The following is a 17,824-nucleotide window of genomic DNA, read 5'->3' on the forward strand; positions in this document are numbered from 1 at the left end:
AGGAAGCCAGGCGTGGGCCCGGTACCACCTGGAGCCATGCGACACATGGACACATATGTGTAACTGTAGGATCGCCATGTGAGCTCCAGCAGGGGCCGGGGAAGGCCTTCGGGGGCCCCCGCTCCTCTGAGGGGGAGAGACTGATGTCTCCTGGACAGGCCTTGGGCCTGGATGAGGCTGGTGGGCCCTCCCCACTCCCCCCCTCCCCCGCTCCCCCAGGTTGGGCTTCTTCCCTCTGGTGCCGCTTCCAGCCTGGGGGCCAGTCCTAACAGAGCCTGACTGTGCTGGCTGGAGCCATGTTTACTTACACACCTGCCAGCTCCTTGCTGGGGCCGCTTCTTCAGCCAACCAGGGAGAATCATTTTTCTTTTTCCAACTGGGAAACTCCCCAGTCTCCAGCGTGATGGCAGAGCTTGTAACTCAGACCTCAGCGTAACTAAATGTAGCCTCCCTCCCCACAGGCCACCTCATGTGGTGTCCCAGGGCCCTCTGCCCCCCAAGAATCCTGAAGGTCCTGGGCTGGTCAGCAAGGTGACCTCTGGACCAGATCCCTGTCCCCGCTCTGCAACTTAACTTTCCAGGAGGGAGTCGGGATCTGGCTGTCACCTCCATGTGGAGGCCTAGCGCCGACAGGGAGGTCAGGAGTTGGGATCCTGAGGGTGGCCCGTCAGACAGTCGCCCCCTCAGAGCCCCACCTCCCCCTCTCCCAGCCCGATTTAGAATTTCGGTAAAAGGAGAAACGAGCGGCATGGTGCCTGGTGGTGAGCTGGAAGGGTTCTGGGGAGGGAGGGCAGCCCCCCTCCCTGGCCTCAGTTTCCCCAGCTGTGAGTAGTATCTGCCCTCCTGGGCTCATAGGTCTGTCATGAGGATTGAAGTGAAACCACTCTGTGGAAGGAAGCTTGCCACACGCATTCCAGGGAAAACACAAAAATGTCTGACGAGAGTTGGGGGAGGTGCAGACGTCAGCACACAGAGGTCAGGGGGCACCAGGAGGCCGGCAGCGGCTGGAGTGGCATTCCGGGGGTGCCGGGTGAGGACTGCGGTGCTGTGGGTCCATCTGGCGCTCACACGGGGCCTCTCCTCCCTACAGATGATGATGCAGTATCTGTACTACGGGGGAACAGAATCCATGGACATCCCTACGGGCGACATCCTGGAGGTGAGGACCTGGCCGGCCTGCCCGGCCCCAGGGGGAGGAGCAGGGAGGCCATGAGCCTGGCCCCCAGTCCCGCCATGCCTGTGTCCCTGGCCTGCAACATCTTCCAGGTCTCAACCCTGCTCTCAGAAACCCAGCACTTGGAGAGATGAGGAGGGAAGGAAGGTGGCCACTGCAAGGACCTCCTGGTTCCCTGCTGGTCCTTGCTCTTCTGGCGATGGGAAGCGCCGTTCCAAGAGAGCGTGGGAAATTGTGCACCCACGGAGCCCGGCCTCCCGGGCCACACCTCGGGGTTAGAAAGGGCCACCCCTGAGGATGGAAGGCCCAGGAGGATCACAAGGCAGCAAGGCCTCCCCCTCACCAGGTCACTGCTCAGAGAATGGACCCACTGCTGGCCGGGCACCTAGCTAGAAGGTCACGTAGATGAGCAGGCAGCTTATAGTTGAAGGCCTCCTGACGTCAGAAATCCCAACCAGCGCCTGTCACCCATCCAGTGCCTCCCGAGGTGTCCCAGCCAATACGTAGAGAGCCTAGAGTAGAAATAAATCTCGGCCGGCAGACTTGACTGGCAGCGGGCGAGGGCCCTGGAGGTCTGGAGGAAGCAGGGCACACAGCACAGAGCAGCCGTTTGTCCCTGATGCCTGGGCCACAGACCTGGCCACACGTACCCACGGCCTCCTTTGCCTCCTGCCAGCTGCTGTCAGCTGCCAGCTTGTTCCAGCTGGACGCCCTGCAGCGGCACTGCGAGATCCTGTGCTCCCAGACCCTGAGCGTGGAGAGCGCCGTGAACACCTACAAGTATGCCAAGGTGAGGACCCCTGATGCCCGCCGGCTGCCTCCCAACACACACTCCGCTCCACTGTGGCCAGGCAGCTTTGAAGGGCACTGTAAGTCCCTCTGTAGCCCGGCGTCACTGCCGCCCCGTGGGGCGGCATCGCAGCTTGGGAGCTGAGCCGTGAGCCGGGTGGATCCCAGTTCCCATCCCAGCCGCGCCGCGCCAGGCTGTGAGACCTGGGCCAAGGAGCTGAGCCTCTCTGAGTCAGATCAGTTCCCCAGGCACTACTTGATCTTCTTCCCGGCATGGCTGTCTTTAGTCTTCCTCCTCTCAGCAAACGCTATGGTCCTCTGCCACATCTAGAAACACTCCCGAGACACATCAGCACTCCCTCCCCCTCCCTCCATCTCCATTGTCCCCTCTCGTGGACAATTGCTGCCCTGGCCTCCACACTTCCTGGCTTTCACCCTGCAATCCCCAAGACCCTTGGAAAAGTGTAAAGACCGTGTCACTCCCCTACTTAAACCCTCCAAAGGTTTTCCACTGCAAACTAAATAAAACCCAGCCCTTACCTGTCGCCCATTACGAGGGCCCCAGGACCCCGTCCGCATCTCCCCTTCCGATGCCTCCCCGCTGCCTTCACCCAGCCACGCGGCCCACGTCTCTTTCTCAACTCACTCCCACCGCCCAACTCCTGCCATCACTGTCCCCTCCCCTCCGGTAAAGCTCTTCCCAAGCCCTGTTGATTTCCCCAGGCCTCCCCCGAGTCACACACCTCTCTGCTCCTTCGCCCACTCTCACGTCCTCACAGCACTGACCACAGTCTGTGGCCTCCTGACCTGGTTGGTTCCTTGGCTTCCCTGTCTTCCTGAACTGGAACATCAGCTCTAAGACAGCATCGCAGACCTGGGCCTCGAGGCCTGCGCCCAGCGCCTGGCCCAGAGCAGGCACTCCATGTTTGTTGACCTAAAATAGTTACTGAGCGTTTACCAGGTGAACACTCGTGTGCTGGGCCTTGTGCTGGACATCCCACAGTGGGCAGTCCCTGCCCTTAGTGAGGGAGCTGCCAATCCAATAGGGATGACTGGCATTCAACAGGCCGTCACCAGCGGGACCTAGGCCAAGAACAAGATTTCAGGGATGTTCCTGGTGGCACAGCTGGGATTTGAACCCCGATCAGTCTAACCCCAAGGAGAGGCTTATGGAAGGAATTCAGATAAGGGGCCAGTCGCCCCAAGAGATAGGACATGCCTCCCCCAGGTTGAGGCTTGAAGCTGGGCCTTAGCCCATGGGTAGGTACTATTTGGAGGTGAGGGTAGGGGGAGGTTTCAGGCAGGGCTCACCCCCTGGGGCTCACAGTGGGCTCACCCCCTCCCTCTCCCTGCCCCACAGATCCACAGCGCCCCCGAACTGGCCCTGTTCTGCGAGGGCTTCTTCCTCAAGCACATGAAGGCCCTGCTCGAGCAGGACTCCTTCCGGCAGCTCATCTACGGCCGCAGCAGCAAAGTGCAGGGCCTGGACCCGCTGCAGGACCTGCAGAGCACCCTGGCCGAGCGCGTGCACTCTCTCTACGTCACCTCACGTGTGTGAGGTTGGGGGATGGCTGGCTCTGGGCCGGGCTCTGTCACCAGGCATCCTAGCGGGTGAGAAGGGCCGGGAACAAGTGCTTCCCGGGGTGTCTGGGCCAGCACGTAGCCAGGGCCTGTGGACACACTGGGGCCCTGCTGGGTGGAGGCTGGCCCTCTTGGAGCCAGACCTGAGCGGGCCCAGAGCTAACCACGGGCTCAACCAGTGATGGGCCAAGGGCAGGTGTGGCCAAAAGGTAGCCCTTCCCCCAACCCCTCCCCAACATCTACCGCTCGCACCTTGAGGGCCACCATGCACTCACCCTCGTGTGATCCTGATTCAGCTCTGCTCAACACAGCTTCAGATCGTGCCCTCCCCCCGGGGCCTCAGGCAGCTCAGACTGTCCTAACTGGGGCTCTTCAGGGGTGTGGGCATCCTTATGAATGTACAGAATGTATGTTCTGTTTGGGCCCCAGGCCATTTCAGTCAAAACTTGGTATTTTCCCTCAATGTCACGTCAGAAAGGCTGCCCAAACCCTGAACTTATTCAGGGCTGTGCCTTTGAAAGACTTGATGTGGGCCTCCAGGGGGCTGGGGATCGTGCACAGAGGGTCACTTTGAGTCCATTTTCAGTCCATTCTCTTGGTGTCTGGCCTCACAGAGGCCCTCCTTTGGGACGGGGGGGGCGGGGGAATCGCCATCCTGCTCAGTGAGTAGTAGAAGGCAGTTAGTTCCCCTGAATGCCTTTAAAGCTTTTGGTCTGAGCCAAGAGTGGCATGGGGTACAATGGAGGAGCCTGGTGGCCTCAGCTTTTGTTGCTGCTGTTTTCAGGGTCGATGCTGAAATCCCAAGCCTAGAATTAGGCTGCCTCTGTGGGCTCTGGAGGCAGAGCCCTGAACGGCCCCCCTGGTCCAGCTTCTCCAGTGAAAAAGTCCTTTAAGTTGGATTGGAGAGCAGGGCCCACACTCCCCATTGGGAACTGCGGGTCTTGGGGATTTAAAGGACGGGGCATGGGTGGAAGGGAAGGACTGGGAGAGGAGGCCCTTCTACTTCTTCCCCGCTACCTGCCCCTGACATTCTGCAGGCTCCAGGCTCTCCTGGGGTGGACACACATCGTTGGGCCTAGACCCTTGTCGTATTTATGGGCCAGACACTGGGGGCACCTTCTGGACAGCTTGTGCTGGATGTCACCTTCAGCTGTCTGGCCGTACCTTAGAAACTATTTATTCACCAGAAGCCCCAGGCACTTTAGGAGGTGTCACTTCGGTCACCTTGAAAAACCCCTGGGGGCTTGCAACCCTGGAAAATATTTTCAACTAGCTGCTTGAGCTGGATGTACAAAGGAATAGGCGTTATTTTATTGCTGTAATATTGTACGATACTGTAACTATACATTAATGTTGTCACTTATTGTAAATGTACTATGGTTTTATTAACAATAAACACTTGTTAACAATGACCTTGGCCTCATGGCTCCTGCTAGAGGGTTACCCAAAGTTCTGAGCTGGGGAGGAGCCCATTTAGGACCAGGAAGAGAACCCAGAGCTGATTCCCTGGTTACTTGGGGCACCCATGTCTCAGAGGGAAAGAACCCCTGCTGGAAGCTGTGCTGTGGCCACCTGCCAACCCCTGCCCTACCCCACTTAGTACCTGAGCCTGGGTCCAGCCCTCGCTGGGCCTTAGTTTTCCTGTTCTGTCAAATGGGGTAGGTGTGTTCCCATTCGTTAAGCACTTACGTGCCACTGAGCTGGACTGGAAGGACGGGAACACAATGTCAGGAATAAGACAGCTGTCAGATTTTTCACAGAACTGGAACAAATAATCCTAAAATTCATATGGAACCACAAAAGACCCAAAATTGCCAAAGCAATCCTGAGGAAAAAGAAAGCAGGAGGCCTAACCCTCCCAGACTTCAGACAATACTACAAAGCTACAGTAATTAAAACAACATGGTATTGGCACAGAAACAGACATATGGATCAGTGGAACAGAACAGACAGCCCAGAAATAAACCTACTCACCTATGGTCAATTAATCTTCAACAAAGGAGGCAAGAATATACAGTGGAAAAAAGACAATCTCTTCAGCAAGTGGTGTTGGGAAAGCTGGACAGCTGCATGCAAATCAATGAAGTTAGAACACACCCTCACACCATACCCAAAAATAAACTCAAAATGGCTTAAAGACTTACTTAAATATAAGACATGACACCATACAACTCCTAAAAGAGAACATGGGCAAAACATTCTCTGACATAAATCATACCAATGTTTTCTTAGGTCTGTCTCCCAAGGCAACAGAAATAAAAGCAAAAATAAACAAATGGGACCTAATCAAACTTAATAAGCTTTTGCAAAGCAAAGGAAACCATCGATGAAACAAACAACCTACAGACTGGAAGAAAATATTCACAAATGATGTGACCAACAAGGGCTTAATTTCCAAAATATACAAACAGCTCATACAGCTCAATATCAAAAAACAAACAAACAACCCAATCGAAAAATGGGCAGAAGACATAAAGAGACATTTCTCCAAAGACATACAAATGGCCAATAGGCACATGAAAAGATGCTAATAATTAGAGAAATGCAAATCAAAACTACAATGAGGTACCACCTCACCCCGTCAGAATGGCCATCATCAAAAAGTCTACAAACAATAAATGCTGCAGAGGGTGTGGAGAAAAGGGAAGCCTCCTACATTGTTGGTGGGAATGTAAATTGGTACAGTCACTATGGAGAACAGTATGGAGGTTCCTCAAAAATTAAAAATAGAGTTGCCATATGACCCAGCAATCCCATTCCTGGGTATATATCCAAACAAAACTATAATTCAAAAAGATACATGCACCCCTATGTTCACAGCAGCACTGTGTACAGTAGCCAAGACATGGAAACAACCTAAATGTCCATGGACAGATGGATAAAGAACATGTGGAACATACATACAATGGAATATTACTCAGCCGTGAAAAAGAACTCAGCAACACAGATGGACCTAGAGATTATCATACTAAGTGAAGTCAGACACAGAAGGACAAATACCATATGATATCACTTATATGTGGAATCTAAAATACGACACAAGTGAGCATATCTATGAAACAGAAACAGACTCAGAGCACAGACCTGTGGCTGCCAAGGGGGAGGGCAGTGGGGGAGGGGTAAACTGGGAGTTTGGGATTAGCAGACACAAAGCATTATATACAGAAGGCATCAACAACTAGGTCCTACTGTATAGCACAGGAACTAGATTCAATATCCTATGATAACCATAATGGAAAATACAAAAAAGGAGATATATATATATATATATATATATATATATATATATATAACAATCACTTTGCTGTAGAGCAGAAATTAACATTGTAAATCAACTATACTTAAAAGTGTTTAGAAAGACAGCCGCTAGGGGCTTTGCTGATCTGCCCCGAGGCCAGGTTCCCCACACCCCTGATGCAGGGGGCTGCTGGGATAGTTGTTTGCAAACCCTCCCTCACACAGTCAAAATCTGTGTGGCCCAGCACAGGAAAGAGGGGGGCCTGAGGAGGGACCCCCGCCCTTTGGTAGCTGCTGCCTTCAGACCCTGCTGAGCCCAAGCTGGCTGTGTCACCTGTTAATGCAGGGAGGACCGGAAGCCGGTGACTCAGGCCCAAGGGTTTTCTGGGGTCAGCTGTAGTTTGTCTTAGGTGCGAAGTCCAGGCAGAAATAAAGGCTTTGAAAAATGTTTCCTGCCTGAAGCAGGCAGAGAAATTCCTAAGGCCGCTGGGAACGCTGACTGGAGTGGCTGTGGTTTGGTGACCGACAGGCCAGGACTCCGGAGCTGGGGGACAACGTGAAGACCGCACGTGGTCAGTCCCAGGAAAGGCCTGCTGTGGGCTTTGCTTGGTGGAGCCCAGGCAGGGCAGCCTGGGGCCCTGGCCTCCGTGGGGAGAGGGCTCAGCACGGACCATGGCGCCCTCTGGGGGCCTTGGGGAGGAGGCGCGCCCCTCGGCACCATCCTCCTGGTCCGAAGGCCCCTGAGGGAGCTTGGGGTGTGGTCCGTCCCCAGCACTCGCCACCTGCAGGGGATCCCCCGCGGAGGTCCATGTCCACCCTCCCCACAAGTCCCCCAGCCCTGTAGGACGTCGTGCCTCAGTCAAGCACGCAGCCTAAGACGCAAGATCTAGTCAGCACCTGGCTCCAGACGGGAGCTCAGCCATATTTTCTCTTTCTGGGGGGCAGACGGTTGAAGGGAAGGTGAGATAAGGGAGGGGTGGGACGCTTTTGGGCCTGCGTGTAGCAGAAACACGCTCTAAAGCAAGCACTTAAATAATTAGAAAAAAATCGGACATTCTCCAAGGGGCCAGGAGGACTAGAACGGAAATGGGGGTGTGTCTGGTCACCTTGATTGCCCCGGCGGCCGGGCCTCCTCGTCGGGACACTGCTCCAGAGCATGGGGGCACCTCTCGTCCGCTGCCTGCTCCAGGCTGTCGGCAGCCAAAGGCAGGCCAGGAAGAAGACGGTGAACTTCTCCTTAGCAGGAGTCCCTGCAAAGCAAGGGGGACTTGGTTCCGCTCTAGCTGCCCTGCAGGCAGTGAGAAGCTGGGCTAACTCAGCCGGCATCTCCACAGGAAAGCCATCCAGAGCAGGGGGAGCCCGAGTCCAGCCCGGGCCACCAAGGCCGACCCCGAGCCTGCCCTCCTCAGCAGCGTCTGGCCCCTGCTTTCCTCCTCCCCATACTTCCCTTTCCTTTCTGCTCCTGCTGGTTGGTTGCCCGATAGCATCCAGATGCCAGATTATCACAGCTTTCTCCTCAGGAGAACCACTGCAAGCAACGCAAGAAAAGCTTCAGCATCTCCCTTTCCTGCCGCCCCACCCTTCTGCAGAATCCACACCACCTTTCAACTTTCACCAGTTGTTTACAGAGTGGAGGGCAGCCGCCTGGAGTCTAAACCGCCTATTCAGGCCCTGGGGATGCCAACCCCGCCCCCTCCAGGCCTTCGGACCCGAGGCTAGTGTAATGGCCTCTGATAATGAGTCTACATTTGTCCAAGGTGACGGTCACTGATTTCCTCCCCTCCCCCAGCCTCAGCAGCCCCCTTTGTGTCCTGGTCACCCCGGAGTCCTCCGGGATGTGGGGGACAGATGAGCACTGGAAGCGCTGAAGCCGGCCAGTACTGGCCCCCTCCCAGCTCGGGCGGGTGGGCGGGGTGGGGGGGGGGTGGAGACCACTGAGGACTCTTCTTTGTTCCGCTTCTGCAGCCCCTTCCCCAGGCTGGTGACAGCATTCATAGGCCGCCTATCTGAATGCATTTTGCAAGTGAGATTTCCTGAGACAGCGAGCTTTACAGATGTCACTCTGTCTGGAGGCCAGATGGTGAGGTCTGGGGGAGGCGTGCCTTTTCAGGTTTGGAGGAGAACCCAAGATCACACCACCAAGTGCAGAGACCTGTTTAGGAACACACGCTTTGCAAATAAAAAGGCCAAGGCTGTACATAGTAGGCGAAATGCTCACTTCCTTTTCAGGCACAAAGGGAAAGGCTGTCAGTCAAGAGGCTCGTCAGAGAACACAGAGCTGGACTGCTCTGACTACAAAGCGCACGCTCCTAGCTGCCCTGGTGGGCCTCTTCTAGCACAGGCTGTGGTTTAGAACAAAGCCAGCCAGGCCTCATTCAGTCCATCTTAGCGCTCGTGGGTAACGGAGCAGCTCCCCGGGTTACACTGGCGCATGCCACAGAACCCAGAGAGGCTTGGTGAGTGCCTGCTGCACGCCAGGCACCGTTCTCAGCTCCTCAGGCCGGCCCGTGAGGGAGGTGCTGTCATTACCACCTGCGGTTTACAAAGCTGTGGACCTGGGTTACGAGGTGTGCCCCAGGTCACAGCAAGGGCCAGGCAGAGCCAGTGTCAAGGCCAGGAAGGCTCCCTGGAGCAGATCAGAGGGCGGGCGTTGGGGCTAGAGGGGCCGAGCAAGGGCTCGGCCGATCGGGGTCCTGCACCTGTGGGATGATGTGGCTAGAGAGCTTTAAGATGCCATTCGGCTCAGACCATTTGGGGCTGTGACTTTGCTTTTTAGCCACTCTCCTTAAGAAAATCCTCTTTGAAAGGCAGGCTCAGGCACTCACCTGAGAAAAATGGATCAAAAATTTTTTTCATCTCATTAAACTTTCCTTCAGACTTAACAGGGGGTCTGCAGCTCCAGGAGACAAAAGGCCCTACACCTACGGGGACAAGGCGCGGCGGTCCCAGGTACACAGTCAGAATCTGCTTGTCTCCCAGTGGCCATCTGTCCTGGGAGTTGCACGTTTAATCCTCTTTGGTCCAGAAGCTCCCTTTTCTTCCCTGTCCACACACTAGACTTCTAGGAACCAGATTACCTATCAGGGCTGAGGAAAGGATCTATTTGGACTCACTGAGGACCAGTCCTTTTAAAGTCTATGAAAAACCAAGGAAGATCAGTAACCAAGGCCACCACATGAATTTTTTAAAAATAAGGAAAAATACAGAAGCTGAAATCCGACACGGTCAGCGAGCTCCGAAGGATCGCCATTAACCCACATGCGGAGGCGGGGAGAAAGGCGGATCAGAACCAGAGCATGACAGAACTGACTTCCACTCTGAGCTCTCCTTGCACCTGGTGACGTGGATGAGGAACAATCCTATAGAACCAGCAGAGGGGAAATTCCCTGGCCGTCCAGTGCCTAGGACTCTACGCTTCCACTGCAGGGGGCCCTGGTTCGATCCCAGGTTGGGGATGCAGGGTCAAGGTTTCAATAACAATGGTATCAGATTCGGGACTGGAAAGCAGACACCATCAAACATTCCAAAACACACACGAAGCCACCACATAATCTCTGTGGAGACCAAACGACCTGACGGGGGCTTGGCAGAAGAGGCCCAGCTGCTGGCTTCCAGGTGCCATCCCAAGTCCCTCGGAACCACCACAGTGAGCACCGGTCAGCACGGCCACTTCTCCCATGGGCTCCTGGGCCAGTAAGCCCTGGCCACGCTGCCCACCCTCCGCCTTGATGCCAGCACCCTCCCAAGTGTACCGGCAGCCAGGATCCACCAAAAGAAATGAGCAAAGTGCAACTTCCACCTACATTCAGTTGACGAGCACACAGGCAGCTGATCTCTCTAGGATGTAATTTATTAAAAATAGATTCTCTAACCCCCTCAACCCCTGCTAGCAAAAGGGTCTTTGCCCACATTTTTTCCCAAATGGATGGAGTAACAGGTATTGGGGACTCAGATGTCATATCCTTCCTATCCTAAGAACTCAGGCTTTTCTGGGCCACTGGCAGGGCCAGGAGAGGAACGGCACACGGCAGTGTGGGTCCCAGGACACCAGTCCTGGCTGGACTAGAGCCTCTGCGGCTCCAGGCCCCAGGGAGTTTGGACAAGTTCATAACAAGGGGCCCTGGTGCTCCCCCAGCAGCCTCCTGAACATCCCCAGAAGACTGTGTACTTGACGCCCGAGAAGGAACAACAGCCAGCGTGGCTTCTACACGTGCGAGAAGGAACCGAAAAACCTGGGCCCAAAGCAAAATATGAACGAATGGGAAAGACAGGCCTGGACGGTGGGGAGGAGAGACGGTGCCAGAGGTTTGCCAACCATCGAGTTCTAAGCTGACCCATTCAGAAGTGACTGCTTTTAATAGTCTAGTCAGCTGCCACTCAGTCCAGCCAGAGACAGTTCAGAAAGTCAGGGTATCTCCTTACGAGTCAGCCACCGACACCCAAGTTACTCTCCACTATTTCTTCCACTTCAGTTTTGCATCTTTTTTGTTCTTGACATCTCTGTTTTTCTTGAACTTTTTGTTCTGTTTGGGTTCTTGTTTGGCTTCCAACTTCCTTTTCTTGTCACTGGAGAAGAAAAAACAGGAATAGAGAAAGAATGAAGCATACCTGGATCTGTAACCTTTCAGACTGCTTTGCTTTAAGCTTGCTTTGCTTTGTCTGAAAAAGGGTTTCCGCCATCTGAAACGTGATGTAAGAACGTGCAGTCACACAGCAATGTCCTCCGCAGGCCTACAGGGCATTGTGCTGGGGTCTGGGGGTACACCACACCAGCCCAGCTCCTGCCCTGACCAAGCTCTCAGTCTGTGGAGGAACAAATCTACGCCTTAACTCCTGAAATCTGTACGTTCCCCCCTCCCAAGACTTTAAGAAAAATCTAAGGCGTTACAAGGAAAATTCCTTCCCACCACCTACCACTAAGGATTACCCTGGAAACCAGACATATTATCCCAATGACGAAGATAGTCCATAATACACAGCATGAAACTCCCAGGAAAACCATACAATACTTTTTGATGTGTTATTTTATTTTTCCTAAATGAGAAGAAAACCCAAAGGAATAGTAACTCGGGTACACATTTCAGCTGGCCGGTAGGTTCCTCACAGATAGATTAACGTGAGAATAGCTTGGCAAATGGCCACCTTCCTTTCCCCTTATAGGTTAAAGATTCTCTCCAGTGTCATTGTGCCCTGGAAACAAACACCTCCCTGTAAGGGGAGGGTGAGCAATTCTGTCCTGAGACCTAACATCACCTCAATGAAGTGACCGCTCAGAAAACAGAAGGCCTCAAAGAATTCGGAATGACAGTTATCAGTATTTTTACAGAACCAGGCCGTCTCCACACCAGGCCCAGAGCCGGCCTTGTTCAAAGCCACCACACTCAATACGCAGCTATCGCGGGCCCTGGGCCGCATCTGCCATATTGTCCAAACCAGAAATTAGGACACACTGACAGCGGGCTTTCATGCCACATCAGAGACCATCAGGAAAATGAGGCTAGCACCGATGCTGGAATCTTCCAGGTAGCACAGTGATTTATGGAGACAGGAGAAGAGAATATCTGATTTCTGGGAACTATGGTTCCTAGAGTCACAAGATTTCCTCTTTCCAAATAAACTCTTCAGGGGACCCTGTTTATGGCAATGCCAAGAACTCACCCTCCCACAAACCCACAAACCCCCAAACCAGCTGTGGAAGCCTCATCTCCAGAGGCCCAGGGCAGGGGAGGCCTCACTGTCTTCCCAAGGGAAACTCCAGTGAAAGTGCCGCCCCACAGAACCACTGTCATCTACAAACACACCGCTCTGCAGAGAAGCAGCTGAGGGCGAAGGTTTTCAAAGAGTAGTCCAGGGAGTCCTGGAGTCCCCCAAGACCCCTCCTGGTGGGCCCCAAAGTCAAAACTATTTTCGTAATACTCCTAATACATTATTTGCCTCTTCCACTTTCATTCTCTCCCAATTGTTTTGTTTTCCAGAGGCTACAAGATGTGTGAAAGCACAACAGATTGAATGCAGAAGCAGACAGGAGAACGCAGCTGCTTTCTAGTATGCCAGATATTTAAAAGATTCGCAAAAATGTAAATGCAAAACAATGCCACTCATCTCACTAAAATTTTTATGAGAAAGGTATTTTTAAAAACAAAAAACCCATAATGAGTCCATGACTGTTAATTCTGAATGAATAAACATTTTTTTTAATTTCTGTTTTTCATTTCTAAAATGGGAAATTTTTTTAATTTAATTTTTTTTTTACACAGCAGGTTCTTATTCGTTATGTATTTCATACATATTAGTGTATACATGTCAGTCCCGATCTCCCAGTTCCTCCTACCACCACCACCACCTCCCCCCCACCCCCGCTTTCCCCCCTTGGTGTCCATACATTTGTTCTCTACAACTGTGCCTCTAAAAAATGGGAAATAGTGATAGATAAAACCCACATGCACAAAAGCCCTTTGGGGTCCTCAATAATTTTTATGATATAAAGGAACTCTGAGATCCAAAACTTTGAGAACCACTGGCTTAGAGGAAGGAGAGTATAACAGGTAAAACTCTGGGCTTTGCAGTGGACAAACCTGGTCCTGATTCTGGCTCTGCGTCTTACTAGCTATATGCTTCTTGGGAAGTCACTTAACACCTGAGAGCCTCGGTTACTTCATCTTTAAAGAAGTGATATACCCATAAAACTCCTGGAAGAGAACATAGGCAAAACATTCTCTGACATAAATCATACCAATGTTTTCTTAGGTCAGGCTCCCAAGGCAATAGAAAGAAATGAAAACAAAAATAACAAATGGGACCTAATCAAACTTACGAGCTTTTGCACAGCAAAGGAAACCATAAACAAAGTGAAAAGACAACCTACAGAGTGGGAGAAAATATCTGCAAATGATGCGACAGACAAGGGCTTAATTTCCAGAATATACGAACAGCTCCTACAATTCAATAACAAAAAAAACAACCCAATTGAAAAATGGGCAGAAGACCTGAAGAGACATTTCTCCAAAGACATACAGATGGCCAATAGGCACATGAAAAGATGCTCATCATTGCTCATTATCAGAGAAATGCAAATCAAAACTACAGTGAGGTACCATCTCACGCCGGTCAGAATGGCCATCATTAAAAAGTCTACAAATAACAAATGCTGGAGAGGGTGTGGAGAAAAGGGAACCTTCCTACACTGCTAGTGGGAATGTAAAGTTGGTGCACCCACTGTGAAAAACAGTATGGAGGTTCCTCAGAAAACTAAAAATAGAATTACCAGATGATCCAGCAATCCCACTACTGGGCATATATCCGGACAAAACTATAATTCAAAAAGATACATGCACCCCTATGTTCACAGCAGCACCATTCACAATAGCCAAGACATGGAAACAACCTACATGTCCACCAACAGAGGAATAATGGATAAAGAAGATATGGTACAGATATACAATCGGATACTACTCAGCTGTAAAAAAGAACGAAGTAATGCCATTTGCAGCAACATGGATGCAACTAGAGTTTATCATACTAAGTGAAGTAAGTCAGAAAGACAAATACTGTATGAGACCACTTATGTGTGGAATCTAAAAATGACACAAATTGAACCTATCTATGAAACAGAAACAGGGACTTCCCCGGTGGTCCCGTGGGTAAGGCTCCACACCCCCAATGTAGGGGGCCCAGGTTCGATCCCTGGTCGGGGAACTAGATCCAGCGTGCGTGCCGCACTAAGAGTCCTGCGTGCCACAACTAAGAGGTCCGCATGCCGCAACTAAAAGATCCCGCATGCTGCAAGGAAGATCCCGCGTGCCGCAACTAAGACCCAGCACGGCCAAAATAAATAAATAAATAAATAAATAAATGTTAAGGGGAAAAAATAGAGATCAATAGAGCAAATCTGGGGAAAAGACAGGGTCACAGCAATTTTAAAAAGCACAAATAACAAAGAAGCTGTGTGTTTTATCAAGGAAGGTTTCAAAAACGACATACACAAATTGAACTATATATGTGTATAACACACATAAAACCCTATTAAAAAAGCAAAATAATAACCAGGTTTGAGGGGGTATAGTGCAAGGGTGAGTTTAGAGAGATCAAGCTTAATAAGCCTGAAAAAAAACCCAAAACAACAGAAACAGAACCTCAGAGATAGAGAATAGACTGGGGGTTGCCAAGGGGGAGGGGGGTGGGAGAGGAACGGATTGGGAGTTTGCGATTAGCAGATGCAAACCGGTATATACAGAATGGATAAACAACAAGGTCCTGTGATAAACCATAATAGGAAAGAATATGAAAAAGAATGTACACATATGTATAACTGAGTCACTTTGCTGTACAGCAGTAATTAACACATTATAAATCAATCATACTTCAATAAAAATAAATAAATAAAGCAGTGATGTAGGAAAAAAGCCCACCTCTGTTTTGAGCATGAAGGGGATGCTGCATTAAAGCCCCTAGGAAGTGCTCAGGTAGCGGCAACTCTAAGGCCGTTGTTCTCAAGCCTGTCTCCCTGGCATGTCTGAGAATACGGGGGATGCAGAGATCCAGGCCTAAGCAATGGCCCTGCCTGATCAGTGGGAGCTATGATACAAAAATAGCATCCCTCAAAGGAAAGAATAGTGACTTTCCTCAAAGCTTTTGCTCCAACCTCCTATTTCCTAGAGAAAGTTACCAGCGAAGCAGAGAGGCCAGAATGCCTCCCCTGCCTGATGTAGGCTAGCCCCTCACCTTTTCAGGCTGACAACTGAGGCATTCTGCCCGGCTTTGTTCAAAACTTCATTCCATTCTTCATCGTCCCCACGGATTATGTATCTAAAAAATAAAAGGAAATATCAAAGCCTGCTCAAAAGAAGAGAAGCCCGCTTAAAAGAAAGTAAGAGAGTGACAACGTTTTCATCACACACGTCCTACCACGAAAGCCAGGCCGAGCTGCACCAGCCTTTGAACGGCAGACAGCAGGGGACAGGCGTGCAGCTGAGCTCCAGGGGACAGGAACTTCACCGGAACAAGCACGGTCAGGCCTGCCAGCAGGGGTCGATCCGCACAGAAGGCAGCTGCCCGACTTCTTCTACCTGACTCTCAGCAACTGCCCACCAGAGGAGCCTCCCGTCACCCCCAGCATCTCCTTGCTCACCGCCACCTCCACAGCCCACACGCCCTTGGACTGGGCCCTGTCTGCCCCACCTCGCCCCCCCTCTCTGGGATCTGGCAGAGTCCTGACAAGTCAAGGCTTTGATGCTGCAAAGCGGTGGGCAGAGCCCAATACTTTGCCCACGGACCTCCCGGCCACCTCCATCTCACATCCAACAACCACCATCACTAATGACCCAGCAACGGGACTACAGGTCAAAGAGGCTCAGAGGCCACCAAGTCTGGAGCGGTTGTTCACATCAATCTACCGGGCGGGTACCACCATTATAGCTGCAGCTCAAAGAGGACTGCAATCTCCAGGGCATGGAGGGTTCTAGAACAAGGGGTTTTGTTGGTTCGTTGGCAGTAGGATCTTTTCTTCAAACAAATTCACATCAAAAGCCAAATATTAAAAAGTGGCCACTGAAAGTGGATGCTCATGGGTCAGCATCCCCCCGCCCTAAGGGGCCCGGGGCATGACATGGGACCCACGGGATCTCAGGAACACGACCTGCAAGTCATGACTTACAAAGTGGCAGAGCTGATCTAGGGAAAACAAATCCTTCAAAATTATGCAGTTAGTCAATTAGTAGGTTTTCAGCTGCTCGTGCTTCTAAAAATAATCCCATGAAACACAGCTTCCAGGGCACCCAGGAAGCGAATCAGAAGCAACCAGCAGTGGTTCCGTGCTTCCCACGAGGGGCCTTACTGAGCGAGGTCCAGGTTCTTCAGCTTCCCCACTTCTTTCTTGTGTTTCTCCTCGAACTCCTTTGCTGCTTCGTCCTGTGGTCGAAGTCCCATACAGAGAGTAGGTCAGAGTCAGGCAGGGGACAAATGGCAGGGAAAGGCCAGGGGGCAGAACATGGCCACGACGACCAGCAGGCCTCTCCTTCTGCACGTTTCCCTCCCACAGCGTTAGAGGCAGCTCTTCCTCAGTGTGTATTAACATAAAACGTGCCTTCTGAGAACCTGAACGATCAAACAAGTAGTTCACAACAGCAGCTGGCATACTGCCAACTCGCACACGCGCTCAGCGGGGGGCCTCGTCAAGGGCCGGGTGGGCACGCGAGGGGCAGGGAGACTCGGGGAGCGTGCCCCTCACACCCCCAGAACACTAGCACCGGGGACTCTCCTACAGGGGAGAGGGCGGATGTTCGGTGTTCGTACCAGGTCGTCACTCAGCGTCTTCATCGTGGGCTCCATAACCACGGCCTTCACTGCCACCATTTGCTCCTCGATGGCCTTCTCCTGCACCTCATTAAACAGCTACAAAAGACCAAGGCCAAGAAGCAGAAGGTGAAGGAGCAGCAGAGGCCCAGTCACTCGGTAGCAGGTCGTTCCACACGCGCCCTGCACGGTTTAGGAGAACACACGCTCACGGGGGGCACAGGGAATCCCCGACTAGAGATGTCACACTCCCGTCAAGGGTGCCTCTGGGAGAGAACGCGGAACGTCACAGATCCAGCTGAAGTTCCCCATACCTGTGTGTGCGTGTGTGTGTGTGTGTGTGTGAGAGAAGATCTGCAGCAAACACAGCCAAATGTTAACATTTCTGCATCCTGGGGCAAGGAGTGGGCTTGACACATTTTCAACACAGGCCAAAGCCCTGCCCCCAGCTGAGGTTACCTTCACAACCTTGCGGATGATCCGGTTGAAAAGTCCCATCAACTGGCCTGAGGGCAGCTCAATCTCCTTCTCCAGCTGGTCCACAGACTTGTGCTGCAGGCCAATCCCCAAGAGAAGAGCCTGGGGGACGGAGAATCTGTTGGAGTGGCTGCCAGGACAGGCTTTTGCCCATTAAAACGACACCAAGAACCAGAGTTACACTCTCTTGACCAAAACACTGACTGACACTATTGTGGAATCTTCCCATTCATCCTGTTACTGAAACCACCAGGAAAACTCCCTCCTCCTGAAATC

General features: G+C 52.1%; 3 protein-coding genes across 5 annotated transcripts in view; 2 read left to right on the forward strand and 1 right to left on the reverse strand.

Annotated features, from left to right (window-relative positions):
• The window catches only part of ABTB2 (ankyrin repeat and BTB domain containing 2), a 180,861-nt gene extending 175,905 nt beyond the window's left edge, over nucleotides 1-4,956 (forward strand). For both annotated transcript variants that reach the window (XM_060103247.1, XM_060103248.1), the window contains exons 15-17: nucleotides 1,091-1,159; nucleotides 1,851-1,964; nucleotides 3,324-4,956. In XM_060103247.1, coding sequence (XP_059959230.1) covers nucleotides 1,091-1,159; nucleotides 1,851-1,964; nucleotides 3,324-3,521 — 381 coding nt within the window. In that variant the 3' untranslated portion in view covers nucleotides 3,522-4,956. The remainder of the gene's footprint in view (nucleotides 1-1,090; nucleotides 1,160-1,850; nucleotides 1,965-3,323) is intronic.
• The window catches only part of CD59 (CD59 molecule (CD59 blood group)), a 519,147-nt gene that overhangs the window by 126,641 nt on the left and 374,682 nt on the right, over nucleotides 1-17,824 (forward strand). The window lies entirely within an intron of this gene.
• The window catches only part of NAT10 (N-acetyltransferase 10), a 39,771-nt gene continuing 32,557 nt past the window's right edge, over nucleotides 10,611-17,824 (reverse strand). For both annotated transcript variants that reach the window (XM_060104380.1, XM_060104381.1), the window contains exons 25-29: nucleotides 17,531-17,650; nucleotides 17,072-17,170; nucleotides 16,614-16,687; nucleotides 15,503-15,586; nucleotides 10,611-11,347 (exon numbers count right to left, since the gene is read on the reverse strand). In XM_060104380.1, the coding sequence (XP_059960363.1) occupies nucleotides 11,236-11,347; nucleotides 15,503-15,586; nucleotides 16,614-16,687; nucleotides 17,072-17,170; nucleotides 17,531-17,650 (489 nt within the window). In that variant the 3' untranslated portion in view covers nucleotides 10,611-11,235. The remainder of the gene's footprint in view (nucleotides 11,348-15,502; nucleotides 15,587-16,613; nucleotides 16,688-17,071; nucleotides 17,171-17,530; nucleotides 17,651-17,824) is intronic.

This window comes from Mesoplodon densirostris, chromosome 7, assembly GCF_025265405.1.
Source record: "Mesoplodon densirostris isolate mMesDen1 chromosome 7, mMesDen1 primary haplotype, whole genome shotgun sequence".
Lineage (NCBI taxonomy): Eukaryota > Metazoa > Chordata > Mammalia > Artiodactyla > Ziphiidae > Mesoplodon > Mesoplodon densirostris.